This window comes from Rhamphochromis sp. 'chilingali', assembly GCF_963969265.1.
Source record: "Rhamphochromis sp. 'chilingali' genome assembly, chromosome: 11".
NCBI classification, from domain to species: Eukaryota; Metazoa; Chordata; class Actinopteri; order Cichliformes; family Cichlidae; genus Rhamphochromis; species Rhamphochromis sp. 'chilingali'.
In genome coordinates, this window is record NC_137938.1 from 21,711,473 (window position 1) to 21,730,795 (window position 19,323).

General features: G+C 41.2%; 2 protein-coding genes across 2 annotated transcripts; one reads left to right on the forward strand and one right to left on the reverse strand.

The window, feature by feature from the left end:
- Positions 1 to 102: 102 nt before the first annotated feature.
- On the reverse strand, positions 103 to 2,551 carry rbm12ba (RNA binding motif protein 12Ba). Its single transcript, XM_080895370.1, has 2 exons — positions 2,234 to 2,551; positions 103 to 2,051 (listed from the first exon to the last, which is right to left on the reverse strand). Exon 2 carries the CDS (start codon positions 2,015 to 2,017, stop codon positions 308 to 310), a length of 1,710 nt encoding a protein of 569 aa, XP_080751496.1. The 5' UTR covers positions 2,018 to 2,051; positions 2,234 to 2,551; the 3' UTR covers positions 103 to 307.
- A 1,223-nt stretch (positions 2,552 to 3,774) lies between these two features.
- Positions 3,775 to 18,392, forward strand: tmem67 (transmembrane protein 67). Its single transcript, XM_080895590.1, has 28 exons — positions 3,775 to 4,002; positions 8,330 to 8,418; positions 8,534 to 8,624; positions 8,949 to 9,048; positions 9,373 to 9,436; positions 9,554 to 9,625; positions 9,741 to 9,803; positions 10,059 to 10,213; positions 10,302 to 10,410; positions 10,583 to 10,669; positions 11,295 to 11,360; positions 11,451 to 11,604; positions 11,972 to 12,092; positions 13,598 to 13,703; positions 13,879 to 13,935; positions 14,054 to 14,152; positions 14,242 to 14,340; positions 14,612 to 14,698; positions 14,812 to 14,911; positions 14,995 to 15,134; positions 15,229 to 15,369; positions 15,498 to 15,578; positions 15,663 to 15,779; positions 15,865 to 15,981; positions 17,208 to 17,315; positions 17,436 to 17,538; positions 17,626 to 17,768; positions 17,851 to 18,392. Exons 1-28 carry the CDS (start codon positions 3,798 to 3,800, stop codon positions 17,929 to 17,931), a joined length of 2,955 nt encoding a protein of 984 aa, XP_080751716.1. The 5' UTR covers positions 3,775 to 3,797; the 3' UTR covers positions 17,932 to 18,392.
- Positions 18,393 to 19,323: the final 931 nt, after the last annotated feature.

Genomic DNA, 19,323 nt, shown 5'->3' on the forward strand with positions numbered 1-19,323 from the left:
TTGGTTTCTTTTCATCTTGGGTGCAGGTTCTGAAAGTTCCATCTTCCATCCAACAGGGATTTTTCCATTGGCAGTTGTATTTGGTGAATAAATAAACCAACAAAGTATTTCAGGATTTATTTTAAACAGTACAAATGATTTATGAACAGGAAGGTATTAGAAAAGCAGAATCATGTTTCATGCAAGAAATGTTGCCACAAACAGAACTGGTCAAAAACTTGAATGAATAAATGAATGAATGAATAAAGCTTTGAACAGTCTCGCACAGCTCTGTCCACATTAGAGCGCTGTCTAAAAATTGTCAAACTTATTTTGCCAAGATGTCCTCCATCTGCCTCATGGTAATGCACGTCAGAAGCACCTTCGTCCCCAGAAAGTCTTTCCCGTGGAGCCTCTGAGCCAGCGCAGCAAGCTTCTTTGACTTAAACTGAATCACGGCCTCACCGATGCCACTTCCCTCACTGTTGCGCAGTAACGCAATGTTGTCCTTCTTTATTTTGTACTTGCTGAAAAGGCTTTTGATTTGATCTTTCTGCACATCTGCCGGCATGTTTCTTATAAACAGGCAAGTCTTAGCTTCCAGGCCCATGTCCGCACCCAGTGACCCCTCAGAGGCATCAACTAGGCCAGATTTCCTCTTTAGATTTGGTTTCGTTCTTGGGTCTTTGGGCTTTAGACGATGCTTGAGACTTTTAAGATGCATTTTGCTCATCTTTTCTCTCATTGCCTCCTTTGTGATTGATGAGACTGTAATAGTATTGGAGCCTACGTGGCAGCCAGTGAGATTCATTGCATAGTCGAAATCTTCAGTTCGATTAAAAAGGAGAAAAGCAGTGTCTGTTCTGTTGCCTTCTTTGTCGAGCAGATGCAGTACATTTTTGTGTGGAATGGTTGCACATCCAAACAACTCTTTTATTTCAGTCTTGGTCATCGTTTTTGGCAGATTGCTTACCATAACAATGTACTCCACAGCTGGAGTTCCTGACTCACTGTCAACTTTTAGCTTTTTTGGTCCATTAGTTAGCAGCTGGTTGATGGACTTCCTCTTGGGGCGCAGTACAGAAGCAGATTTTTGCCTGTGGTTTACACTTTCTTTAAGAGGGTACTGGTGGCGTTCTTGTATCGCCTCAACAGCATCTTCACATTCCTGCAGCGCGCTATTCCATATCTTCTCACAAGCTCCACGAACATCCACGCAGAAGGGGCCCAGTGATTGCTGGTTAAAGTTAAGAGCAGCACTTGCATCCTGCATTGTAGCAAACTTCACAAGGCAGCCATGGTTTAATCCCAACCTCACATTTACTATGGCTTCCTGTACAGTCAGCCCTCTGAAAAAATGGCAGATATCATCTTTTGTGGTTGAGGGTGGCAGACCAAAGAGCCTGACGTAGCCTGGCTGTGAGTTTAGAGTTTGCTCTGGTGTCCTCTCCTCTTTCCCTACAGCAGCAGGACAGTCTGCGATGAGGACATCTCTTTGGTGGGTTGGCTGAAGACCTTGGAGAACAGTACAAATCCCAAGAAGAAAGGCTGCACTGGGATCAAGAGATTGTGCATCTGAAGTCTGTATATCTGCGGGACTGTGATGAACATTCTGTGCCTTCACAGATAGATTTGAACTAGCACGACTAACTGGGTATGTAGAAGAAGGTGAAAGACTTGCAGTATTATCGCGAGGCCTAGTATTTGAACTCATGCGATTTACAGCGGCACGTGGTCGCAGTCTAACAGCATGGTGGGAGGCTTTCTTCTTCTCCTTTAAAACTGTCTCTAATCTATGCTCCAGCTCTTCCATCTTGCTTATGTGCAGAGTCACCTTAGAGCCTTTGAGTACATTTCCAGTCAGCCGCATGGCCAGCTGGGCCTCTCTTTCTGTGTTGAATGCAATAAAGGCCTCTTGGAGCCTTCCTCCCACAATGCACACTCCACCATCAGGAATTCGCACAGAGCCAAAGAAAGCCCGAATATCTTCAATACCCGCCTTGGCATCCAGACCTTTCAGTCGCAGGATTATGGTCATTTTGCTGCTACCAGGTCACCAAGTTATGAGATACCTTTAAAAAAAAGTGAGAGAGAAGGAAAACGGCTGAAATGAGCCAAAATATGGGCTGTGTGTTAGCATACGACCACGAAACGCACATTCAGTGAGAACACGTGTCCTGCTGGTGGAAAGCAAAAGAGAAGGCGCAGGAAAAACACGTTTTCTTCTTTCCTTGAAATCCGAACAAATACTCACCACAGCCACTCACAACAGATACTGGTTAAAAGCTGGCATGGCGGGCGTTGTCACTGCTGTAAACCCGACTAAACTTTTAGTCATGGACCCATGCTTAAACTCTCTTTTGTCCCGCCTCTCCCGCTTAACCCCTTACCCCGTTGATTTTTTATAGACTTACCGCCACCTGCTGGAGGGGAGCGTAACTCCTGGGAGAACTGGTACATCACTGTACATCAAAAATAATCTGCATGACATTGCCCTCAGCTCTCTTTTTTCCAGTGTCCTCGTTGATTCAACACAATCATGTCCTGTGAGCCTAAACATATCCCCGTTTCTATGTGTGTGTTGTTGTTGTTTTTTTCCAAATAAAATAAGAGCAAAAATGGTTTCAGCAAATTACTAAAGTGCAAATTATTAAATAAAATTAGTAATTTATCCATAAAAAGCTAGAAAAAAAAAACATACCTTGAGTGTTGGTTTCCTAAACTAAGAATTGATCCGTCATGAATTTGAAAATGAGTAAGTTTCAGTTATTTACCTGAACTCTCTTTGTAAGGCTTGTGCATCTCCTATCTGCTCTCCTGTTTTAAAGCGTTTCACTTAAATCTTTAGATTTTTAAAATCTTACTTGATCACTAAGGTGCGGTCTCTCCTCCCCTGAGGTCTATGCCGATATATTAACATACGTACTTTGTGTAAGGAAGTGGAAATGCAAGATGCAGCTGCAGATTATGTTTCCTGTCAAAAGTCCCGTATGACTCACACGTTAAAACCCAAACAAAAACAAGTAATTACTACTTTGCAATAGGTGTATTTTCTAGAATCTTGCTCTTCTGAAAAGCTGGTTAGATCTTCAGCTTGTGTTTATCAGTACCTTAAGCAGTGAAGGTTTTCAATGTGCCTATTTGCAGTGAAATCGGTGAAAACACCCTTATTTATTTTATTTTAAACTACCCGCTGTGGTGGCCTCTTGTGAATAAAGGAGCAGATCAAAGTAACTTTATATTATTTAGAACAATGTAGGAGGCAGGTGTAAAAATTAAAGCTGAGTTTAAATACTTTGGGTTAACCATCCAAAGCAACAGACCGTGCACAAGAGAGGTAAAGAAGGGCGTCCAGACAGGGTGAAGTAGAGCAGCAAGTGTGAAAGGGGAGATGGCAAGGTTTAGAAGACTGCCGTCAGACCTGCTATGATTTATTGTACTTACAAAAGACAGGAGACCAGAGCTAAAGGTATTAACGTTTTCACTGGGAGGGATCGGACTGGACAGAATTCGAAACATTTACATTTAAGTACACATTTAAATAAAGTTACAATCAAATTAAAATAAAGTTACATCTCATATATGAAGAAAATCCACTTTATGAATTTATAATGGAGCTAAACTAATGGTCAGATTAATACTAATTAATTTCCCCTAAAATAAAAAAAGTATTTTATATAGAAATCTTTTAAATGAATTTAACTGTTTTATTTCAGGTATGGGTTGTTGTTTTTTTTGTTTTTTTTACTCATTTGCGTCATCACGTCATCACGTCGCATAAAGCACTGTGGGTAAAAAAGGGAAGAACGTTGTTTACCATGGCGACGGAGACGCTACAGTTTGTCGTTAACAGACACAAAGTGCCTGTAACGTTGTTTATTTTAATGTACATCGACGTCCTGCGGTGCCAGCCGTTCACCATCCCCTTCAGGACTCCATCAGACTGCGGCGCGGAGGAGTTTTTCGATATTTCGAGTTTGTCGTGTGTGAGGTGCGGTCCAAATCAGCGGCGGAGCACAACAGGTCGGTTAACCTCACCATCATCACACCGCATCACCGGAATCGAGCAAACGACGCCACTTTGAAAATAAAAGTGTCTTACCGTTAATCAAATAAAGTTTAAGTCTAACCACAAAGAAGCCAAAGTAAGCTAGGGTGCTCGGTGCAAAAATAATGAGCTCAGGAGCTAGCACGCTGCTGAGATAAAGAGGTATGCACGGAGTCTGTTTGACGTTAAGTAAAGTTAGACAGCAGGTTTGAGCTGAAATGCAAGTAATGCTGAACAGAGCTGATCACATGCAAATAATATTATTTCAAACAAGAGCACAAAGCAGCCAGGTGCGCTTGGAGAGCACAGGAGGACACAAACACTGCTTTCAGAGGAGTCCTGCTTGCTGTAAGCCTTCTGACTTGTGATAATCTGAGAGGAAGCTAAATAGATGGCTCTTTTATAATTTATAATTCTCAAACTAATGACGGCTTCTGACATGAGCACCGTTCATGTTAGAAGCCTCCGTTTTCCCACAGTTACCGTTTGCTGTGTATTCTCAACTACTGTGGATTACTTTGATCATAAAGAAATCTTATTGCCAATTCAACCTTATTTTGTAACATATAGGTCTTCATTTTAGTTGTACTTCTTTTTCCTTCTTTCTTTTAGCTGCTCCCCTTAGGGGGTCACCAAAGCAGATCATCTACCGCCATCTCACTGTGTCCCTGCATCCTCCTCTGTCACACCAATCCTCTGCATGTCCTCTCCCATCAATAACCTCTGTGGTCTTCGTCTTTTTCTCTTACCCTGCGGCTCCACATTTGGCATTCTTTGTCAATTGTACCCACTATCCACCCTCTGTCCAAACCATCTCAGCCTTGCCTCACTAAGTTTGTCTCCAACATTTTAGGTTGTAATTAAACTGTCTTAAATAAAAGATCCTGTTACACACTTGATCCTAGATCCCAGAGTGCCTGTGCTCATCTAATGCTTTCCCCAAACTTTATGGGTGTATGATATATGTATATGTGGAAAAGGTGACCATCGTTGTTTTTTTGTTGTTGTTGTTATTTGTTTTTGGGGGTTTTTCTATTGTCAAATGGGAAAAGATGCAGTAATTAATTTTCTCTAGCCATTGCAGGAAACTAGAGGAAGAACAGCCTTCCTAAGAGCCCTCTTTTATACTCATTTGTCAGGCACTTCACCTGCTCTCTCTCTTCCCATTTTTTCCCCTTCTTTCTCTCCCTTTACCAAGCATGGCTTGCTTGTTGAGGCCCATCCCATTGTTTCTCCCGTTCTCTCTGACCTCTCACCCACATAATTTAAGGCAAATTCAAGCTCACTTAATCACGATAGTTACATTTTCTTTTTTTCTATGTTGTACACAAACATGATTTCTCATTAGCTCAATTACATATGATATCATGACACTTCAACTGCTTTACTTCTTTTCAGCTCTGTCACATGTGAATATACCTTTTGTCTTCATGACTCTGTGTTTATCAATTGCAACTTACTCAATATAATTCTTTTATTCAAAATCATGCATGATGGACCAGAGACTCACATTTCTCTGTCTTTTACGCGCTGCCCGCTTAGTGCTCTCACTCGCATAGAGAGAGACAAGGACACACCGTAGTTGTAACAATGTGCCCAGAATCTAGGCAAAAGTCAAGCATTAAAACCATTTTATTACTCAAACCACATTTTCTCATTCATCATATTGATCAGGTTTACTCTTGATTATGTTCTAGAAAGAATTAAGTAGGATTCCCTATTAGCAAAATTACATATGGATAAACTCTGTTTTAGCACTATGTATCACTTTAACCATAAAAAGACTGGATGTTGGGTCCTTTTTTTCCACTTTTGACGGTGTTTCTCAATCTTTCACAAAATAAAAATACTTCAGATAGGGCAAAAACAGAGTTTATTCAATTCTAACCAGCTTGAAGGCCAATATTTATTATGATCACCTTTATTCTTTATCACACCGTGAACTTTCTTAGACCAACGTTCTCGTAATGTCTTAAGTACTCTTCAGGAAACGTTCTCCAGGCTTCTTTGAGGACATTTAAAGCTCTTCTTTGGATGTTTGCTGCTTCATCTTTGTCAAGATGAAGCAATGAGAAATGTTGAATGTTTTATTCCCTCCTTTTCCAAATCAGACACTGAAACCATTGAACCGAAAGTGTGAATCTTTTCCCACAAAGTGCCAGCAGCAGCAGCATTATAGAGTCACCACATAAATCAAATGTAAGAAGGAAAAAGAGCATAACGGGTAGTGCTTTCACTTTATTACACGATTGCCCAACACTTTAGTTTAACAATAACAAAAGTAACTTAACCGTGTAACTCTGGGAGCTGTACAATGTTATCATATACTAAAATTTAAAAACTGAAGAAATATTTTCTACCTGGGATGTTGTATCCTGTGTCGAGTTTGTAACCAGCTGCGAATCAGTGATTTTAACCCGTCGTTTGCTCTTCCTGTCACATGAAGTGAAGCTACCGAGTGCTACAGCACTTGGTTGAGTAATTTGTTTACTCTGTGTCGCACATCTCCAGCTGCTCGTATCTCCTCCTCCTGTGCCGTCACACCCTCTATGTACTCATGCAGTGTTTTTTTTTTGTTTTTTGTTTTTGTTTTTTGCTTCATTTGATGAAACAAGTTTGTCGTTTCCAGCTTTAGTGGGGACAGTTTTCTTGCCTGTTTTTGCAAAACATGGAGGTTTTTGTTAACTAAAAATCGTCATCGGTAGCTCACACGTGGCTCTCGCTTTCAGGCACGTCTGGGTTCGTCTCCCGTTATAGGCACCACAGAAAATAAATTAATGACATTGCTGTACCTGATGGTACTTCTCTGTGTTCCGAATTCCTTCAATTTTCACAAGTTCTTTGACACCACTGACTGAAATACCATTTGGTGGGGGGTTTTATGATTGAATGATTCATATGTGAATCATCTTAAAATTGTTGGGTATAAGGATTACACTGAGAAAAACTGAAGAACTATTGTTCAAGGTAGCTTTTAAAAAAACATTACAAGAAGATCTGGTTCCTTGGAAGCAAAATATAAAGAAATGAGGGGTCCCTCAAGACTTTTGCACAGTACTTAAATTAAGAGAGAACTAGACCACAGCAGATTATCTAGACTATGAAAACTGTCTGCTTTTAAAGGAATCCAGCATCAAGGACTTAGTTCTAACTTCTGATTCATACAGTGAGTGACGGGGTGGTTAGGGTTAATCTTTTCACACTCGAGTGTGTTTGCCCCTCCTGAACATCAGTGCAGTTATGCCATCACTTTCAAAGCCAACAAACAGTGCAACAAATTTCTGATGTAGATTATCAGTTTGACACTCAGTAATAATAATAGATTGGATTTATATAGTGCTTTTCTAGGCACCCAAAGCGCTTTACAATTCCACTACTCTCGCATTCACACACTGGTGGAGGCAGCTACACATGTAGCCACAGCTGCCCTGGGGCAGACTGACAGAAGCGAGGCTGCTATATTGCGTCATCGGCCCCTCTGGCCAACACCAGTAGGAGGTAGGGTAAAGTGTCTTGCCCAAGGACACGATGACCAGGACAAAGAGCCCAGGGATCGAACCGGCGACCTTCGTGTTACAGATACGCTTCCCAACCCCCTGAGCCACGGCCAGGGTTATGACAAAATATGACAATCTGCTGCTCTGAATTGCTTTCATTTACTTAGCCAGGGGTAGTTTTTATGCTCCAAATGTCTGCTGGCACTTGTTTGCTGCTGATTGAAGAGCTATGCATGGATCAGTGTGGGTTTAGAAGGATACAGGATCAGTCTACTTAGGAGTGCTGGCAGTGAAAGTTGGATTCTCATTTCGTTGTAGTTTGGCCTACAGATAGCATTAAGCTTAGAGGGGAAGATAAATGTCATCCCCTTTTTTTTCATAAAAAAAAAAAAAAGAAAACTCAGTAGAGGATGTGTAGATCAAAGCTTGTGAAATCACATCCTGTATCCTGTGTATTTGCTCTTTATTCTGTTTGCAGAAACTGCAGAAACAATTCCTTTAGAAAGAACAAAAAAAGACTGAAGAAAATGAGATACATGCAACTAAACCTGCCAATCTAGAAGGATGTGTGCCTGTCATTGTTTTGTGACACATTGTGGCAGGGCCACTTCTTCGCTTGGTCTTTACTTGTAAAAAAAAAAAAAAAAAAACCAAATACAGCATAAACACCACATAAAAACACTGTTAAAACATTGTTTAAAACATTTTGGAGGGGTTGTCATTGCATTAATATCTCTGAGCTGAAAGCTACGCAACATATCCAGTGTTCCCTCAAAGTTTAAATTGGGTTTCTTACTGTTTTCAGGACTGAGCTGTGTCTGCCAGAGTGGGTACAAAACTGTTACCACTGATAAAGCGTCCATTTCTTGTGAGAAATGTCTCCCAAACAAACCGGTACGTATAGTTTTTCACTTTTATTTCGTTTTTGTTTTGTTTTTTAATTTGATGTAAGATAGTTTGTATCTTAGGTTATGTGAGCTCTTACAGTGTTCTCTGTTTTTATTTACAGGGCGTCACAAAAGATGGGTTTGGTTGTATTCGCTGTCCAGGCGGCCTCAGTAATGACGGAAAGTGCCAGTGCCCCCCTGGTGATGTCCTGGGTGAGTCACTGGTAATAGGAATGCAGTAAACAGTGGTACAGTCGTTGGTACTGTCATAGAAGAAGGTACTGGGTTTGAATCTGCCGTCCAGCTGGGGACCTTTCTGTGTGGAGTTTGTGTGTTCTTACTTTGCTTATGCAAGCTCTCTCTAGCTTCATCGCACAGCCCGAAGACATGAAATGTGAATGTGCATGGTTGTCTGTGACCCTGTGTTGGCAACCTGTGCAGAGGGAATCTCCCTCTCAAACTAATAAGCTAATAAATTGAATGAAAAACCGTAATAATTGTGCATTTGCTGCATGAAAGGTTGTTTTTGTTTTTCAGTGGAAAGAGATCTCAATGGAACCCTCTTGGAAGAGGCCAGGTGTGAAACGTGCGATGAAGACAGTCCTGCTTTGTCGGTACCAAACAGGAATGGAGACAGGTGTTTTGTCTGACTAAAATCTGCATATTTGAAGAGATTAATTAAGTACAGTCTCATTTCGTTCAGAGACTGTACTTTGAACGAAACAGATGATTTCACTGTTCCACTGTGGCACAGAAAGGCAGCATTAGAGATTTTAAAATGTCCAATATTGATCCCAAAAAGATGATTCTGTTTATCTGGACGTAGCGTTCTTTTTGTATGCACAGACATTTGTTTTTACTCCTGCTAGTTCTGTCTGAGTTGTAGTAAAGTCTGCCTTGACTGCAGATCTTGCTTGTATGGTATGTGAGAAATGGAGTGATACCTAAAATTGCCTTTTAGGTGTGAGAGATGTCTGGCTGCCTACGTTAATACCTCTTGTGCATGTAAATCTCCTAACGTCCCGGTGAGTCCAGACAATCTTGACCCTTTTGACATCTTAAACATCCCACATCATTAAATTAAGAGGCTATAGGATTGCATCTGTGATTGTTTTGTGATTTATTTTTTTCTCTCTCCCCAGGGAGGAGGTTTATGTTTCCCTCCTGGTATCATCTCCACCAATGTCAATCCCACTGTCACTTATTCTCAGTTGGTGAGTCTCCTTCTCTCTGATTTCTTGGTAAATTTTTTGATGGTTTTTTTTGTTCTTTTTTTCTTTGTCTTTTTTCTTTTTTTTTTTAAACTCTGATCTGTTTTTCGCCTTGCAGAAGTTCAGTGTCCAGTCAGCCTGGTTCCTGGAAAACCTCTACTCCTCTTCCTCAGCTTGCCTTGTAAATCCAAGACTTTATGTATTTTATAAGTAATTCTTCATCTAAAATCATGGGAAGCAAGTTTAAGTCACATTCCAATATTGTCATAAACAATGTCCCTACTATGTCACTTGTCACAAATCATTAGATTTTTTTTAAAGCCAACCCCTGAGGTGGCTTTTAAAATATGTGTAATGTGCTTTGTTACGAGTGCTGTGTGCCGGTATTATTCTGATGTATTTAGCAGTGCTGTGTAAACAAGTCGTGTTCCTACAGGGCTTCTCCAACCTGACGGCGTGTCAGGCTCTTGGAAACATGTGTGTGATGAACATGCACTCTTTCAGCAGTGCATCTACAGATGCCTGTGCACTCTTCAACAACATCTTCAGATTCAGGGCTGCTTTGAGCTCAACCCAAGGCATTTCTTACTGGTAATCATGTATAAATTATGCGACCTTTCTGTAAACGTGAATGAATCCTGTTGTAGTTTACCCTGAGTGAATGCTCACAACTCTTCAGGAGAGCTAATCTGCCGTGGCTTTATTACGGGGATGAACCAGGAGTTGCCATTCGCGTGCTTCAGACTGATCCTGTTCCAATTGGGTTTAGCTTCAGAGGTAAAAACAAGGTAAGTACTTGACTTTAAGCCTCTTTACATTAAAACAGAATAGTAATGAAAATAACTGTGAAAGACAATGATAGCAGTAAATAAACATTTTTTGGCACCTTAAATTGAGATGTAAAATTAAAAAGTAAATGTTCTTTTAATTGACATTTTTGTTGTGTGTGTTTTTTGTCAGAACACAGACTTTAGACTGCTTGCTGCTGTCTACAATGTCAGAGGAGAGTTCCTCAGATGGGAGCAAGTGGGAGGACAAAATCTGCAGGTAAAACCCTTTGAATACTACTCTACAGCACAGCCCCTTAGAAAATTAGACTTATTTGCAGAAGCTGTTTAAGAGCCAAATGAGTACAGTGAACTCACTGTACTCAAATGGCCTCCACAATCACCAGATATCAATCCAGTAGAGCGCTTTTGGGATGTGGTGGAACCAGAGATTCACATCATGTATTATCAGCCAATAAATTTGCAGCAACTGTGCGATGCTGTCATGTCAATATGGACCAAAATCTCTACGGGATGATTCCAGCACCTTGTCAAATCTGTGCCATGAAGAATTAAGACTATTTAAAGTGTCCAGTGAATGTAAATTGTAATTGTAAATTGGGACATTTTGTGAGTTTATTACTAATAAGAAAACGAAACAGTGAATATTCCCCTTTTTGCCTTTTAATGTTAGTTTTTGTTTCTCTGTAAAGATGTCTAATTGTATTGCAGATTATTGTCTTGCGATGTATCGAGTGTAACAGAATCACTGTGTCATGATGTTATCCTTTACATGAAGTATTCCGATAGTTTTGTTAACTTATTCTGTGATTCTTACCTAACTAAAAGAGTTGGAGTTTTTCCGTGTTAAGCATGTTGTCGTCTTCCTCTCCTCGCTCTTTTAGCTTTGTCCACAGCCAAAAACCAAACGGGCAGCAGCCTTCAGCTTTGGGACAGCTTACAAAGAAAGTGTGAGTTTCTTTTATTTCACTTGACTGAGAAAAAGAATACAAACTCTCTAAAATGCTGAGTGGTAATATAAGCTGTCTGTGTGTGCGCAGTGTGTTCTCTCAGTAGCACAGCTGTTTGCCACCCACCCCGAACCATTGTTCTATGACGTCTTCCTGGACCTCGGTGGAGGAGAAAACACAAAACTTCTACCCCTGCCCACACTGATCCAGAACCAGCAATACAATGGAAGATTCATCAACCAAGGTTGGATTTATATAGACTGTTGTGAAAAAGCATTTGCCCCCCACAAACACTTACATGTTTCCAATAATCAAACAAAAAATAATCAAACAAAGAAAGACAGAGTAAGTACAAAATGAAGTTTTTAAATGATGGTTTATTAAAGGGGGGAAAAAGCTATCCGACCTTACCTGGCACTGTGTCAGAATTTATTTATTTTTTGTTTACTCAGGTTCTCTTCTTCTGATTAAAATTTGTTTGATGACCTCAAACACGTAAGTGTGACAAATATGCAGCCAAAAAATAAGAAGGAGGGGGGTAAATACTTTTTCACAGCTATAAGTGTGTTTTTGCTTGCATTTCTTTGACAAATGATTTTGTTTTTATACAGAGAGCATGAACAACTGGTACTTGTCTCGACGAATGTTTCTCGTCGACACCCTGAGCGGAAGAGAAAAGAGCACAAGTTCTCAGCCTAAAGTCATCCGTGTAGCCAGCAGTGTTAAAATAAGGTAGGCTCCCGCTGTGGAAATAAGGAAACTCATGTTTTTTATGAGTTCTTAATGATGGTTTCTCGTTTGGCTCTCGGCGAAGGCGGTCGCACTTTTTCCCTCCTCCTCCTTCCCCTTATCTTCCCTGCTTAGCCTCTTGTGTCCTTGTCCTGTCTTGTGTGTATTACTTTCCCTGGAACAGTCTCTCACTGTCGTTCTCTAAACCTAAAAGAGAATTATGGATTTGATCAACTGGTCTCTGAATGCTATTGACACCCTTTTCTCAACGAGAAGTCTGGGCTCGGGAGAGCCTGAGTGCCCTGGAGGGACTTTTCCTGCCGGATACACGATGGACGGGTGGCAGAAATGGAGGCTCATGTGCCTGGCGGAACTGTCGATCGAGGACGCTGAAGATATCTACCTATTCGGAACCATGATAACAGGGTTCTTGCTGATCGGAGCTGGCTTGGCCCTGGCTTATCGGAGAATTAAGAGAGCGGAACCGGCTGTTCAAACCACCCCAAGGCTGCCCGCTGGGATTGAAACGATGGGACGAGGCGCGACTTCTCACAACGAAAGCAGCATGGTTAAGACCTTGGAGACGCTTACAGCTGCTGTGAAGACTCAAAATAACACCATTGAGCGTATATTGGGATACATCAAGGAGAGGCCTGCTCAAAATGACATCTTTGAGCGAAAGTTGGATCACATCGCAGAACGGCTCACTGCAGTTGTGAGGTCTCAGAGTCAAAAGAATGACAACACCACGGAACGGAAGTTTGATACCATCATGGGGAGGCTCGCGGTTCTCCAACGGGAGATTGAGAGACCAGTGTCGGAGTGTCCAAGGCTGGAGCCGAACAAAAACTCCCAGATAATGACTGTGTGTTGACTATTCTTCCCATTCAATGCAAGGCCACCTGGGTTGGCTGGCAGACTGTTTACTTAGCCTGATAGGGCGGAGGACACTGTCTCAGCTGAACTCTGGACACGCACACACATACACTTACACTGATAAACACGCACTCATCCCCCTCCCTTTCCAAACGCCTTCGATGCTTGTTTCCTGCGTGGGAACACGGCGGGTCTGTGTGCGGCGCTGGAATGGTAGCGCTGTGCAGGGCGGCTGCTGTGTTCGCTTCGGATTACTCTTCACCCCCCACCCAATCCTGTGGCTTTTAATGTCTTTCACAAGTTGTGCTGTGGACATTTATGTGCTTTTTGTGCAGAGGAGTTTTTTTGTTTCCTGTTCTCATGCTGTCCTACCATGGAAGCACAGCATCAGTAGAGGTTTCTTTTTGTCCTCTTGTACTTTCCCATTGTTGTGTATATTTCAGTGTTTTTTCTGTAACGCTACCGATCTCTGACTTGTATCCCCATTTAATGTCTGTGTTGTGTGTGTAAGGTCAGGGGGGTCCCATTTCACTGCAGGGCAACCTGCATGTGGCAAATAAAGGATTGATTGATTGATTGATTGATTGATTGATTGATTGGTTTTGCTGGTATTGATGAGACGTGTTTGGTAGGTTTCAGTTGGTTCCACGAACCCAGGAAGGGAAGGTGTTTCCCCCTCTAATGACTGTGACCTACACAGATGTTCTCATCACGGATCTCAACACTCAAACTGTGGCTGTGAGTGGGTCGCACACTCGCACATTGTTGTCATTATGCTTTCGTTTAAAGCTTAATTTTGATGATTACACCTAATCCCTTGATCTCAGTTGTTAAGTTTGACTAAATTAGTTGATTTGTTTATCTCGAAGCAAGTTTTTGAGTGTTTGCACTGAATTAATTTGTGTTCTTCTAGACAACCTTTGCTGTACAGTATGAGATGGATCAGAGTGAGGCTCGCTTAAAGACAGATGTGAGTAAAAGTTTGAAAGAAATGTTGATGAAACACAGGGGAGGAGTTCTTGTATGCAGCTGCTGTTACAGCAAAAAGCGATGCAGGATCAACTCTGATTTTTTTTTTTCTTGCTTAGATTGCTCTGGGTGTGTTGGGTGGGGTGGCCGTGCTCTATTCCCTGCTGAAGACCATCAGCTGGAAGAGGAGGATTGCATCTTCCTTCATTGATCTGGAGGTCCTGTGCCTTTATCCTTTAATGTACTTCAGAACTATCTGTCGCTGTAACCACATGAAGTAATGTTGGTTTCTCCTGTCTTTCTTCAGACGATGGTGAAGTTTCTGTTGTTTTATGCTGGTGACCTGGCCAATGTTTTCTTTGCTGTCACTGTGGGAACTGGACTCTACTGGCTTATCTTTTACAAAGTATGTCTCATTCCCTTAAACAGCAGGTCTTTCTTTTATAGGATTATTTCTATTCTTGTGAGCTCTTTAATATGAATGTCAATGTTCTCTAGTTTTTTTTCCACTTCAGTCTTTTTGCATGGCTTTTAACAGCTTTTGTTTTCTTCTCTCCACTCTGTAGACATTAAAGGCAAGTTTTTTTTCCTCCTCTACCTTTCCTTATCAGCACTGTTAATATTTAGATGTAGTGATTGCTGCTTTCTGGTACTTATTTGTGTCTGTGTCTGCTTAGGCCCAACAGTTTGTGTCAGTCCTGTTACCGCTGCCGGCTCAGGAGGAGCAGTTTGTGACATACATCGGCTGCGCCTTTGCTCTAAAGGTTAGACACCAGCTGAGCAGATATAACAATGAGCAGTATCCTTGCTGAAAGCTAGATGGTATGCTTCAATCTGGAATACTGAAAATGTGTTATTTGGTGTGATTGTATCCAAGGCTGTCCAGTTTCTCCATAAGCTGGCCCTGCAGGTTACGGTTGATATATTTCTCATCGACTGGGAGAGGCCACGAACTAAAACTAATAGATCTGTGCCAGGTATCAACATGCTTACTTTTAGCTTCATAAGTGGTAAATGACTAGTTGCTTAAAATAATTATCCACATTGACTACTGTTTCAGTGAGTGGCGAATCAAAACATGACACCTCACCAGTCAGCATCTGGAGGACTTACTTTGTGGCCAATGAATGGAATGAGATTCAGACAATCCGCAAGATCAGTCCGACTTTTCAGATCATGACTGTGCTTTTCTTCCTTGAGGTACATCTCCCACAATTATGGCCCTTTTGTTCATTTTGCAGCTTTTGCTACATCTCAAATTCTTGTTGCTGACATGCCATCCTGTCTTATCTAGGTGCTGGGCTTCTCAAACCTGGCCTTGAGGGACCCCTGGTCAAATTTACAGCGATCTCCCGAAGAATACACCCCCTCATACAGCCTGACACTGCGCTATGGTGTGGCAGCCTTGCTGTGGCTCTGCATTGGGCTTCTGCAGGTGCACAGCCTCCATTTGCTCACTTAACTTTTCTTTCCTTCACATCCATTCTCACCTCATTCTTTCCTAAGGTATCAGTGAAATGTACCCCTTTGAACCCCTTAAAAGATGTCCTTTAAACCCTACAGGTGATTTTCTTCACTGTGTTTTATGCACACTTTGTGGAGGACAAAATCCGTCAGTTTGTAGATCTCTGCTCAGTCAGTAATGTAAGTAGCGGGCATTGCATGAAGCCATTTTTTTCTGTCTTTATGGCCTGGATAAACATTTTTTTTGTGTTTGTTTCTGTGCAGATTTCTGTGTTTATCTTATCATATCGCTGCTTTGGATACTACATTCATGGCCGTTCGGTTCATGGACATGCAGATACAAACATGGAGGAGATGAACAACAATTTGAGAAGAGAAGCCGTATGTACCCCAACAGGCTTTTAGTCTACCTCTCACTAGTGTTTTCAGCTGACTTACATGCTTTTTTTAAATTTATTTTTTTAAGGAGTCACTGTGTGCTCAGAGGGGTTTACTCCCCAACACAGAAGTCCAGACCTTTCAGGTGTCTCTTACCAGCCGTCTGGGGATGCATTATAAAAAAATACAGGAATCAATCAGCAGGGTAAGTCCTGACCACAGTCATGTCTGCACCTCAGCTATGAATGTTCTGTTTAATGGTACTGTTAGTCTGCAGACTGATCAGTACAGCTGCCTATCCCTCTAATAAGAGAGTAAAAGTGTTTAAAGCAGTTGTCTGAACGGAACTTGTTAAACATATGTACTCTACCAGTAATGACAGACAGCCATGGAAAAGCTGCTCTGATGTTTACATTTATTTGGCTTCTTTTCTTTGCATCACAAATATCACTGCACAGTCTTGTAGTAGAAATTGGTATTACACAAATCATATAAAATGTGGTTCCCGGGGTTTAAAAGTGAAGCCAACACAGAAGTACTTTAAGCTTGCATTCTTTTGTAAGGCCACCAGGGGGTGACAGATGTGGTTGTAAAAAGTTTATGTAAAATAGACCCTCTGTTCAAATCTTCCTAAACACTTTCCTGTTCACTGTTAAGTTCTCAGTCACTGACTTCAGGTCATACTGACTAAAACATTCAGTCTGTTTTGTATCTTTGAGTCATTCTAAGTTTCAGGAAGGGTGTTTTAGCATTGACAGTGAGCTGGAAATGACAAGTCGTTAACCAATGAGCATCAGATTTAATAGTCAGACCCATCCCCACTCGCCACATCTGGTTTCAAAACACCAAGATGGCAACAGGACTCCCCAAACAAGTGGGCGACATCATGGTAGCTACACCCATGTTTTATACTGTCTGTGGTGTTGCACTAAACTATCACACGGACTAATTTTAGCTTCAGGTCTTGTCCTTGCAGTACAACTCATAAACATTTTGGATATGAAAATGTTTATGAGTGGGACGATCGTGGCTCAAGAGTTAGGAGTTCGCCTTGTAATCGGAAGGTTGCCGGTTCGAGCCCTGGCTCAGACAGTCTCGTCGTTGTGTCCTTAGGCAAGACACTTCACCCGTTGCCTATTGGTGGTGGTCAGAGTCCGGCAGCCTCGCCTCTGTCAGTGCGCCCCAGGGTGGCTGTGGCTACAACGTAGCTTGCCATCACCAGTGTGTGAATGGGTGGATGACTGGATATGTAAAGTGCTTTGAGGTCCTTAGGGACTATTAAAAGCGCTATATAAATACAGGCCATTTACCATTTACCATATGAAGTCAAAGCAGTGGTTTTCTTGGGGGGGTTTTCTCAGAGCTTTTATCAGTTTGGTAACTTTTATTCATAAGTGCCTTTAAAGGAGTTGATTGTGTCTTGTCCTCCAGAGGAACCAGCCATCACGACTAACAGACGCATCCACGCTCAGCTCGCTCGAGCCGCACTTCAAAGCTTACCAAGCCATGAACCACTTCCTGGGATGTGTTATTGACCATGTTAGTACAAACACTCAAGAATAAACTCACTCAGCAAACTAAAAGCAGCAGAGTTTGATCTGACCTGATTCTAGTAGAACAGTTTGCTTATTTCTGTCTTATGTCGTATCATTTGAAAAGGCCCACTCTGACATGGACTACATAGTGAAGGACAAGCTGATGTTTGAGAGTGTCATAGGGATGGAGTTTCTTGAACCCACTGAGAAGAGCATCTTTTACAATGGTGATGGTCTGGGCCAGAGTACATTTCAGTTTGTTTGTCTCCACCTACGTGTGTGTACATGATGTCTGTTTGCACTTCTCGTGGCAGATAAGGCGCACACTTTTAGTAACGTGCTGTATTATGGAAACGAGGCCACACTGCTGATCTTTGACACCTTGTTCTTCTGTGTCGTCGACCTTGGATCCCAGAGCTTTTTGCTTGCAGCTGTGCTTACATACGTGCAGCAAGTGGTCAGTATTTGTTGTCCGTACTGCATGTTCTCAGCACCGCCTAAAAAGTACTGGCAGTAATCAACCTTCTCGTTCTTTACAGATATTTCGCTTTTTGCGTAACAGTTTGGGAAGGAAGAACCTCGCCAACAAGACTCTGGTGGATGAGAGGTTCCTAATTTAAAATTCGTTGCTAGATTGTTGATATCATCTTTGTTAATTAGCTGCATTTCTTTCACAGATGTTTACTATTTACAGATTCTGTCCTTTTTGCACTTATTTTAATAAGTGGTTCTGTAATAAGTGTTTTTTACTGCTGATTTTGATGTAAATATTCAAATTTTTTGACATATTTTTGATGATTAAATGTTTTTTATGACATGATAATCATCCTGTTTTTTATTAAATTTTATTATATTTTTTAGGTAAAGAATAGTAGCGTATCCGGTAGCTATATAAACAAAGGATGATGTACATGCTCATATTCTTATGAACCCAATATTATTTATAACACAATATATTTAACATCTCTGGGTATGTTGGTGGATTCTTGTTGACAGTAAGCAGCGCTATTACATGTCACCACTGGATTTTAGATGAATCAAACATGCTCATAGATTTAAAAAATCAGTCTCCTTATTTTATTCCATAAGAAATATGTGTTTGGGGGGGGGTTGTTTTCTTTTGTTTATATATATATATGTGTAAATCCAAACAGAATTTTAATTGTATAGAGGAAGGTTCCTGACTGAAGCTAGAAAAACACTGGCCAGGATGAAAAAGTTATAATCTTTTATTTTTATTTCTCTCTGTCTTGGTTTTCTTTCTTGACTGTGTGCCTTTTAATGCAGATGCTTTACTGAAATATGTCTGGCTCTGTTACCTCAGGCATAGTGGGGAATGTTCTCATTGCCTTTTGCTGTTGCATATTCCAAATCCGGCACACTACCAGTGCACTGTTCATGCTACCATGGTATGGTATTGCATTAGTACACATGGTGTTACATCTGTGAAGACTCCATCAATGATGAGTGGTGTAACTCCTACAAAGAGGTTTGGTGCATTGAAAAAAAATTTGGGAAATATTTCAGCAAGGTAATGCTTAACTGCACTGCATGATTTACAGTATGGTGGTTCCATAGATTAACTGACTAACCTGGCCTGCCTGGATTCCAGACTTGTGAAAACATTAGAACACCTCCAAGCTGCTGAACTCAAGAAAAAATATTAATAATTTTCTTTCAATAGTACAGAAACTGGGCTCATTAATACACAAAGTGTTCTTAAAAGAGGAAGCATTGCAGTGCGGTGCTAAATAGACTGAATCCTTTTTTTTTTTTTTAAACGTCTTGCTGACATCAAATTTAAATCCATCCATAGCCCAACCAAGGTAGCCCATCTGCTTCAAGTTTCAACATACCATAGATTATCATCTGCATACCTGCATAACGTGTGGTTTTTGAGTTACTGTTGTCTTCCTATCAGCTCAAACCGGACTGCCCAGTCTCCTGTGACATCAACAAGGCATTTTCACCTAGTGAACTGGATGTTTTCTGTTTTTCGGACCACTCGCTGT

Coding starts and splice junctions, on each gene's coding strand:
- rbm12ba (XM_080895370.1), bottom strand. CDS start 2,017: ATGACCATAATCCTGCGACTGAAAGGTCTGGATGCCAAGGCGGGTATT.
- tmem67 (XM_080895590.1), top strand. CDS start 3,798: ATGGCGACGGAGACGCTACAGTTTGTCGTTAACAGACACAAAGTGCCT. Junction 8,625..8,948: donor CCCCCCTGGTGATGTCCTGG/GTGAGTCACTGG, acceptor TTTGTTTTTCAG/TGGAAAGAGATCTCAATGGA. Junction 10,214..10,301: donor ACCCAAGGCATTTCTTACTG/GTAATCATGTAT, acceptor ACAACTCTTCAG/GAGAGCTAATCTGCCGTGGC.